This window comes from Glycine soja, chromosome 11 (genome assembly GCF_004193775.1).
Source record: "Glycine soja cultivar W05 chromosome 11, ASM419377v2, whole genome shotgun sequence".
Classification (NCBI taxonomy): domain Eukaryota; kingdom Viridiplantae; phylum Streptophyta; class Magnoliopsida; order Fabales; family Fabaceae; genus Glycine; species Glycine soja.
This window is the reverse complement of record NC_041012.1, coordinates 9434489-9445045: the sequence shown is the minus strand read 5'-3', so window position 1 is coordinate 9445045 and position 10557 is coordinate 9434489. Positions and strand designations below refer to the sequence as shown.

Below are 10557 nucleotides of genomic sequence, written 5' to 3'. Positions count from 1 at the left end.
ATATATATATATATATATATATATATATGAGTATGGTGGTTGATTTTGGCTGATTTCTCGTGTGCCATGCTTGTGTTTTTTTTGTCGGAACCCTAGTTTAATTTTAGTGGCTCCTTTTTGTCTTGTTTATTTTTTTTTAGGTAAAATTGTATTTTTGATCTCTCGGTATATCTTTAATTTTAGATTTGGTCTTCCGTAATTAATTCATAAATTTGGTCCTCTATTTTGTAAAAATCTTATAATGTTGGTCCCCTATATCATAATTGGACGTTGATACATGACACATGCATCCAATAAGGAATTAAATTTGTGAATTAAATTACTAGGTGACCAAATCCGAAACCGGAGATAAACTGGGAGACCAAATTTACAATTATTTCCTTTTTGGTATTAATTTAACAATGAATAAAAAATTAAATTGCTTATTTATCCATACGTGACACTATGTTCTTAGTGATTAACATTCTTTTATATTGATAAAAATTAAAGAAACAGTCTAGATAAAATGAATAAATAAATAAATAGAAAGCACGGTCCTAACTCATTTAATTAGAGAAGTAATTAAACTGAATATAGTTAACTAATTAAGTAGAGTGCTTCTACGGAATTATAAGGTAGCCCTCAAATTATATATATTATATCTCTTTTGACATTTCAATTTCTTGACCAATTTATTTGAACATTTCAAATTTTCAGGACTAGCAATAATTTTGGATTGATGACTACTGGTGCCGAGAGATACCCTGATTTCTTCAAAGTCTTCCTTCCAGAGCGGCACTCTGAAAGAATGGCATTTTCTTGATTATACTTTCTACTTTGAATATTAATTGTAACACATATGTATAGTTAATTTACTGGAAATAATGAGATATAATGATTTAGCTATCTCTCTATTGCTTTAGAAGTACTATACCATACCAATGCAGTGCAGTTGTTCATTCCAAAACATTACCTAAGTATTGATCTTCTGCTCAGTGTGTCATAAATCATAATAAGAGGAGGCTTACACTTTTTTCTTTTCTTTCAATTGCAGCTTATACCAAATGCTTTTGTGAGGTTGCCACAGTTACAAGGAAGGATCCCTGAGGATGTAATCCTCAGAAATGCAAGTGGGAGAGTGTGGCATGTCAAAACACGCTATGTCAGAAACTATATTTTGATGATGGATGGAATGCTTTCCATGAAGAAAACTGCTTAGGACATGCAGACTTTCTTGTCTTCAAGCATGACCGTAGTAATGAGTTCAAGGTAGTAATCCTTGAATCATCAACACAGTGTCAAAAGCCTGTGGTAAAGATGGAGGAGGAGAATGAACAAGAGCAAGCAGCAGCACAACATGTTGAGGACTGTGACATAGAGGAGGAGGAAGACAGTTCTTCCAAGGATGAGAACTATGATGGCAGTGATTCTGATGATGATGAAGAGAGTGAAGAAGAATTCAGTGCTGGATTCAAGCGTCAAAGTCATCATAGAAGAGCTTGCAAAAGTAAGTTTTAGCTTCATCTAGAAAACTAGTTTTTGGTTTTTTCACATTTCTGTATCATGAGGGCAAGAATCAACCTTTACCTAATGTTTTGTCTTGTTTAGGGGAGTCTGCATCAAATTCCAACCCCAATGCTGAAGATCTTCTTCCAGAATATGTATTTGATCCAGAAATGTGTATTCAGCCGGAGAATCATTTTTTTAAAGCAAAACTCTACAAAACTAGACCCAACGAATTGGTTAGAATTCTCATCTGGTTTCTTCTATTTCTGTCCTTTTAACTTGTATCTAGATATTGGCTTTTTAGACATGAAACCACTGTTAGATGAATTAGTCCATTTGTTTTAAGTCTTTCTTCCCATTGCTAATTGAATTCCCTTGGGTTTGGTTTGGTTTGTAAGCCCTTTTAATCTCTCTACATGTTCCTTCTTCCATCTACTGTACTTTTCACTTATCGAATGATTTGATTCCTCCCGATTGCAGCATATTCCAGGAAAAGACATTCAAGAATTGTCTTGAGAATTTGAACTTACAGGTGTATACTTTCTTTGTTACAACAGGATATTTCAATAAATTTATTGGGAGACTGTCATCATAACTTGGCACAACAGACATTCATCAAAACCAAGTATCAGCAAGTGTCAGGAAGAGTGTGTAGGTGGAAAGATTATAGAATATATATCAAGGGTTGGGATAGCTTTTGCAGAAGGAATGAGATCGAAAGAGATGATACTTGCTTCTGTGAAGTTATATCAGGGGAAGAGCAAGGAGTAAGAACACTAAGGGTGCATGTTGCTAGGAGGAGATGAACACCACTAGTACTTGCTGTAAATATTTTTAGGAATTAGTACTTGTAATTTTCTTATGTAACGGTTTCTTCCATTTTCTCATGGAATGATAGCCATATTTGCCTGTAGTTGGTTGCACAATCATTTAGCTTACACTATTTCACTGCTTAGCCATTTGTCTTGTTCTGCTTTGGACAACTTCTATTAATTGGATTGGAATTTGGAATCTTTTTTGTGGACTTAAATTCTACTTGTTTACTTTTCTACTAGTTGGACAAATATGAACATAACTTTTATGCACATTTGATATTTGTGAACCAATGTTGTTAAAATCGTTTTCCTTTGCTATATACTGGAACCAATTTAAGATAGGTCAAGTGTGTATAATTCCTTATTATATTTTATATATTTCCTCCTCATTTTATAAAATAATGGCAACATGTAATGCTGTAACTGATATTTTCCAGATTGCATCAATCATGAATGGGATTGCCATAGGATTTGTTGGTTTTTTCACACCAAAATGGGTTAAAATAAAAACTAATTACCATAATAAGTTAGTTAAGAAAGTATTTATCAAGATGAATGATTTTTGTCCTATATGTAGGAATATAGAAAGCCCTACCCTCAATGACACCTTGTATTTTTTATTTGTCTTATAGCATGAGGCGTCACCTTAATAACTTCATCTAATCAGGTATTTAGCATCAACTGAAGCAAAATATCTATTTCTTTCATCACTTTTTTCATTATAATTTGAAAGATTAAATTGATCACTCAATTTTTTTTATTTCTTTAATTAAATATTGATATTTTCCTTCTCTTCCTTTAATTATTTTGTTGATATATTTATCACTCATTTATTAATATTTAATAACTATGGCCCATTTGTTTTAAAAAATCTATAATAAATACAAATATTAAATGATTCTTGGATTTTTTTAATGTATTAAATAAATATATTTTTATTATGAACTTTAGAAACTAATTTGATCAATCATCATAATTTCAAAGACTAATAGTGAAATATTTTTTTAGATAAAGTGTTTGGATAGTATACTTAGGTCTTAGATTTAATCCTTATTGTTGCCTTTGTTTAGGTTTCTTTAATTATTTTGTTGATACTTCTATAACTTCTCTATTGACATTTAATAACTATGGCTAGTGTTGTTTTAAAATCTTTCGTATAATAAATACAAATATGAATTTATTCTTAAAAATGTTTAATGTATTAATAGGTATTTTGTGTTGACATACTAAATACCCAACAGGACGAAATGTGTTAAGTGGTGCCTTTTACATTTTTACATAACAAAAATCATCAATTTTAATAAATATTTTCTTGAACAACCCATGATGCTAATTAGTTTTCATTTTTAACCCATTTTGTTGAAAAAGCCAGATTTCTTCTTCTTTGAATTGAAGCATCTCTGGAAGCGGCCGAGTGAGAATGTGAGATTCTCATAAACAGCATTTGGTTAATGTATTTCTTGTCTTAATAGAAAACAAAATTGTATTTTTCTCTAAGTCTTTTAACAGCACTGATTTGTGGTGTCTCTTTTTTAATTGTTAGTTATGCTTAAGCCATGTATAAAGAGCAATAATATTTTTGTAATCAGTGTGCTTGCAATTATAAAATTCCAGTCTTCTATTTTCTTGCCTTTTCATATTTTCTCAGTTTGCTTTTGCTTTGTTATAACAACAAAACACAAATGAAAATCAGAAATGTTGCAACAAGAGACAAAAAATAAAATAAGAAAGAGTTTTTTTTTAGGGTCATCAATGAAACCAACAAAACTAAACTCTCAATTGATACGCAGAAACATCCTTATAATTTACAAGTCCAATACCAGCAGAATGTTGTTTGAAATTTAAGGGAATTCATGAAGCAATCAAGATCTGGAGATGTTATGCTTCTTACATTTAGTAACTTGATAGTTTTGAACTCTACCAACATTATATAGCTAGCTAAGGATTTCCTGACAGGTTATAAAACCTAACAGATTGTTGGACATCTATATTTAAACTTGGTATATAATAAAATACACTGTAGCTTATTTCATTTGCATAACTCAGGTCTCATGTACACTTGAGACCTTAAAAGTGCAAGCAACAGACCTGTTTAACAAACTGTGCTAGTAGATTATATGGCCTGCTTGAAACCTTCATTGGCCAAAGCTGAGTCTGTTGCACCTTTAGTTTGAATTCTCTCATACTCCAACCGGTTTGTTGTAATTGTACATTTCCTAGAAAGTTTCAAGCAAATGATTCCTGCAAATATCAGAATTGAAGAAAGGATCCAACTGAATTGCAAATTGGCCAATCCCCTGGCCCTGAAATCAGCCTCTTTGGAACTACAAGTCACTGCTCCAATGATTTCATGGCCACTTGGCTTGGCCAAATTCACCGCACACCCTTCAGGGACAAAAGATGGAATCCATAGCATAAACCCCATGTTTATAAACCAACATCCTTGGAAGATGAGTGAAATAGAAAGCACGAGAGCCGCGTTGAAATTGTTAGGAAAAATAGTTGCAGCCAAAGATGATACTAGTGAGACAAGCACTATGAGCTGCAGCAGCCAGTGGTAATGGCCTTCAAGTCCAACATGGTCTGTGGAGTGAAAATGGAGAAGGAATAGTTCTTGACTAAACACCGAGGATGCAAGTATCCCAACAAAGCCGGAGAAGAGGTCAAGTGAATCAGTCAACTCAGTGGAGAGGGAGAAACCAGCAAACAAAGCAAGGTGTATGAACATAGTTGCATGCTCAAAGTTGTCAAGCTTAAAGGCATAGTGGAAATGAGGGAAGTCTAGAATTTGATCGAAAAATGCAAGGATGGAAAAGGATAAAATAGAAACAAGTTCTAAGTGTTTAAGTCTAGACTGAGGGGTAGTGTTAAACTGGTACCAGAATCTTACAGTGAAGTTGGCAGGGCCCTTCACCAGGTAAGATCTGATGGTGTGGATGGTGTGCCATAATCCAAGAAGGGCTAGTGCTGATCCTTGCACTACATGTGCTACAAAAAAACCCATGAATGATAAAAAAAAAAAAAATTCTCTTCAGAAGACAACCACTTTCGAACTCAATTCCTTCATTTAAATATATGAAGCATTGGAGCCATAGCAAATATGGTACACACGAAATAAAGTGCTTTATGTGATACTCCTCCTTCTCTTTTATAAGAAAAAAAAAACTCAATTTTTTTTTCTCAAAATAAAATTTAATTACTTTTGTCTTATTTAATAAAATTATATTCAAAATATCATTCATTTTATAGGGATTTGTGTTTGATATCAAATTCTAATGAAAATAGTTTAAAAAAAAGATTTATTTTTTAATTGAAAATGATACAATGGAAACTTAACTTTCTTAATACATGGGGAAATCTCTTTTGTTTCTTATAAAAGAGTTTGGAGGGAGTATAGATTAGACCAAGCAATTGACTAAGTGCATGATGCATGTGTTTCCACAAACGGAAAAGAAGACCTACTATGACCAACATCATGAAAGAAGATGAAAATGGGGACAGCACTTCACTAGAGATTAAAGTAACCCCCCACACAAGTAAAAAGTTGAGGGATGTGTTGTTTTCTTCAAAACTGATTGCACTGTAATTGGAAATCCGCGTTAGAGTTTGGAGGATAAGATACAACTCCACTACCATAAACGCCAAATAATGTAACACCAATCATCATCATCATCAAATACAAACTTGTGGCTTTCGTAGTGAAACTGAAAACTAGCCCTGCTGATAGTGGTTTTGCCTTTAATTTGCATTGAGCCATACAGGCAAAATGCGTCTCTTCAGGGAGTGGAGAGTGAAATCTCTCCAATAAATTCATGCGGCAAGCAATATGTTCCCACTCATTAAAAGAAGTTGATTCTCCATTACATCAAATTCATGTGAACAAAAAACAAAAACAAAAAAGTATATGACAGCGAAAGAGATAAGATTATGGGTATTTTATTTTACCACCATATTGATATACGTGTACGTAACATAATTGATTTGTATTAATAATCAAGGTATATGGACCACTCTAAAAAAGTTAAGTGCTCACTTTAGATATAGATATAAAATGATATTTCGTATTGCAAATTATACAAGTTTAGAAAAGAAAAATAAGATATAGAGCACTGAATTATACGTGTAATGAACGTATATATAAATGGTATAATAAAGCATAAATTTTATAAATTACGTGGTGAATATTTTCAATGTTGATTGAAAAAAAAAGAAGCAAAAAGATAGAGTGCAATTAAGAGATACATCTTGGCAAAGCAGTGGCCAGACATCGACCATCCTCCTTTCAATTCTAATTGTAGTTTTCAAGTTTTGGTTTTTGACTCAGCAAAAGTTACATTTATAAAATAAGATGTTAGAAGCTAGAACACGATTTCATAACGAGACAAAGAGAAAAACTACCTTGGCCAATGGAAGACTTCCACTAATTAACATTCATGTACTGCCACTTTCATCTTGATAGTCCTTGGAAAGTTTAGCTTTAGACCTTACCTTGCAATGGCAACCTATTAAGAGAAACTTATGTGCATTAACAAATAAAGAATGCAAAAAAGTTCAGCATCCAAGCCAGAAATTGATGAATGGTGATTACTAATGATATACTTTCTTTAATATATTCTCGTTATTTGGTAAAACAAATTATGAGATTCATTAAATTATGGAAGTCTTCTACATCGTATTCATCTAATAAAAAAATAACTTGAAAAGAGTATGTTAAAATAAATTGACAACATTTTTTAGTGAATTGGGAAGCATCGTCCTTAAATATATTTGGATTATTTTTTCTATAAAATTTATAACATAAGAGGATTTAAAAATAAATAAATAACTATTTAAAATACAATTACCAAACACATGAATTAATTAATAGTAGTTATGAATTTTAAGTCATAGCTATATATCTACGCGGCAAATGTTCAATTAACATGATTATGAAAATACTATTAAATATACAAATATAAATGCAATAGAAACTTTAAAAAAAATGCAAGGTAGATTGTTTGTTTGCTTGCTGCTTGGCCGATTGTACACATAATTTTGGGTTTTGATATCAGAACTGCAAATTCATTATTTAAGTTGTATAATATTAAATTTTTAAAAAAGGGTTATGAATGCCTAAAATTGTCTTTAGAAATAATTTTTATTTCCTAAAATTTATCTTATATTACATGTTTAATAATACTTACAAGAATCAAAGTACAGGTTATGACATCGGAGAATTCATTGATTCGTAGAGATTCAATTGATGAAGAATTTTGAGTAACAATCCACATGGCCTCAGAAAGTGGAGCTGAAAAACAAAATGATACACAATACAAAAAGGCGTTACCCTTCCAGTTTAGGGTGATAACTCAGCAATTGACTACTCTATTTTTTATTTTCATGCAATAGGATTTAGTCATATTTATACACATTATCCGTATCTATTATCAAGCATCTAGCTCTCGCTTTCTTAACTACCATAACTACAGTTATTACAACAATTATAACAATTTTTAAAAACATGCCACGAACTTTGTAACGCCATCATTTGCAAAGAAAAAAGCACCCTCCGTTAATGAATTAATGGAGAATAAACAATCATAAAAATTAATTTGATAAAAAAATCAAAATTGAATTGGTTTTTAATCATTTTTAAATTAGTTTTCCAGTTTCAAAATAATTTTGGAACATTTTTTTTCAAATAAATAAATATTCAAATAAAAATCAATCTGATTAACTGATCTGATTTTTTGTTTTTATAAAATAATACACTTATTTTTTTCTTAAATTAGTTCGATTCAATTACAATTCATTTCAATGAACCAGATTTTTTATACCATTGCGCTGGGAAGCCAACCAATGATGCAGTAGCACAAATTCGATGTTATATTATTCATACAACAATTTTCTACAACATTTTTTACGACATTAGTTTTTTTTTAAGTATCTGTCTTGATAGCATTAGCCATTTTACCACACACTTCTCCTTATTGTCTTCTTGCCTCTCTCTTTAAGCATAGCATTAACATTATCATTATCAGATTAAAAATCCTAGTAAATACTAAAACTATGTTAAACCGAATTTAGATTGTTGATATACAATAAATGCTATATATATTACTATATCAATAAAATAACATTAAACAACTATTGTTTTTATCTATCATATTGAGACAAGGGAAATGCTCGATAGTACAAGGACAGTTTCGTCAAATCCATACAAATGTGCAATTTGTTCGTTATGCTTATCTTTTATTTTAATAATTTTTAATTAATATTTATTTTGAAGAATAAAATTGACTCATTTAACTGATTCATGTGATTTGTGCAACTTAACTTTCGTACAAAATAGCATCGCGCATTGAGACAATCTACTTAATAGCATTTTTAACATTAGTTACTTATTTTTAGACACCATTGTTTGAATTTTTTTTACCATTGAAAATGATTGACGTATCATATTAGGTTGTTTAAAATTAAGTTCCAATTGCATATATAAACAATGATTGTTTATGAGTAAAAATATTTTTTTATTATTTAAAAATCATTTAAGGAGATAATTTAATAATTGCTTAAAACTATACCATTAAAGCAAAATATATGAGTTGTTTAACTATAATATCAATTATAATGTAACAATGTAGGAACCAAATAACATAAGATAAAGAAGTCAAAATAAATTACTTAAATTTCACCTATTAGAGATGTTATAAGGAAATACAAAAGTATAACGCTAATGGACAATAAATGAGATATTAATGTTGGTGCAGCAGAGTTGAGGTAGGAGCAGGGGTGCCAACGTTCCTGGGATGTCTCCCCTACCTCTTTACCTTTGCACACGCTTTTGCTTAAGAAAATGAGATAGTAATGTAGTTGAAGTAAAAATAAGGAGGCAATGCTTGAACTTGTTTGCAGTATATCTAATGGGTTGGTTGCAGCTTGGAAATTCAGTTGAAATCACATCAGTCTTTATTAGGTTCTCTTGTCTCTTTCAACTGATTATCTTTAACCTTAAACAAATTGTTCATATCCTTTAAGTATTTCTCCCACCAATCTAAGATAACCAAGGTTGTAAAACCCAACAGCATTTGCATCCAATCATAGGATAACAGTAGGTATCGAAAGAGGTGTCTTATGTTCAAAACAAAGAATTCTTTGGATGATGATATAAAAGATACATATGGATATAATTTGCTTATTAAAAGATATCTTCGCTTCAGTTTGCTTTAGCATCACATCTAGGTGAAAGATTGTATTTCAGGAATTACATTATCAAGTTCAGGACCTCACAACATGATTATGGAAGAATTTCATTAATGAGGTGTAGTTCCTTAGGTGTTTTTGGTGATATTATTCAATCAAAATTGGAGTTTCACCTCAATAACCCATGCAATAAAGGTAGACATTAAAGGTCTACGCTAATTACTGAGGTAAAACTCTAATATTAATCGAAAAACAATACTAAAAGCACTTACGGTAATGCTCATTAGTATTGTCCTTACAAAAAACTTGCATAAAGAGGATTTATAGTAAGAAAGGGGAAGAACAGAATAACAGTTAATTGTCTATTGGGTGGTAATTTATGTTACCCACTCCTTGGGATTCTTATATTCTGTTCTCTCCCTTATTCCTTCTCATGTAAACCTTCTTTATGGAAGTTTTCCTAATAAAATACACTCAAAGTGGTCAATACACAATCCAAACCGAATGGTTATTGCAGACTAAGAGGGAATTAAGACATCAATGTGCATAGCAATCAATCTCAAAACAAGGGAAAATTAAGGGATTAATCCATAAGAAGACAACTCAAGCAAAATGCTAAATTGCCAAAATAAAAAAATTGAAGAGTATGTTGACTGAGTAGTTTATATGTCATTGTCAGAGCTAGTGCTTTAGCTTTAATATATGATTTGGAGTATTGGACACAGAAAGCAGATAAAACAGAAAACATGCTTAAATCAAGCATTAAAATCTCTTATTCAATCAACCTGATTAAATGACAAGCCAATTCTCTCCATATAAAATTATTAACTAATAAGTCATCTCGTGTCAACCAAGCACACAAGGACAAACAGGCTGAAAGAGGATGTATTTTGAAGGTGAAACTTTATTCAAGGTAACACAAAACTCTTTCATGTCAGAAGAAGAGCATGGCTATATACATAAATAGGATTGATGTCGTATAATGCTGTAAAAAGCCACAAGCGTCTATAATCAAATGAAAATAACAACTTAACTACAATACAGTGCAAAGACTGAGATTATGAGCAGAAAATAA

General features: G+C 31.1%; 1 protein-coding gene and 1 pseudogene across 2 annotated transcripts; one reads left to right on the top strand and one right to left on the bottom strand.

The window, feature by feature from the left end:
* The first annotated feature begins 985 nt into the window (after window positions 1-985).
* LOC114377038 lies at window positions 986-2515 on the top strand (annotated as a pseudogene). The gene is made up of 3 exons (XR_003659034.1): window positions 986-1486; window positions 1588-1721; window positions 2043-2515. The product of XR_003659034.1 is annotated as a B3 domain-containing protein REM20-like (transcript).
* Window positions 2516-4048: 1533 nt separating this feature from the next.
* On the bottom strand, window positions 4049-5436 carry LOC114373436. Its single transcript, XM_028330898.1, has one exon. It carries the CDS (start codon window positions 5302-5304, stop codon window positions 4414-4416), a length of 891 nt encoding a protein of 296 aa, XP_028186699.1. The 5' UTR covers window positions 5305-5436; the 3' UTR covers window positions 4049-4413.
* Window positions 5437-10557: the final 5121 nt, after the last annotated feature.

Excerpts from the sequence above, each read along its gene's own strand:
- LOC114373436 (XM_028330898.1), bottom strand. The coding sequence starts at position 5,304 with ATGGGTTTTTTTGTAGCACATGTAGTGCAAGGATCAGCACTAGCCCTT.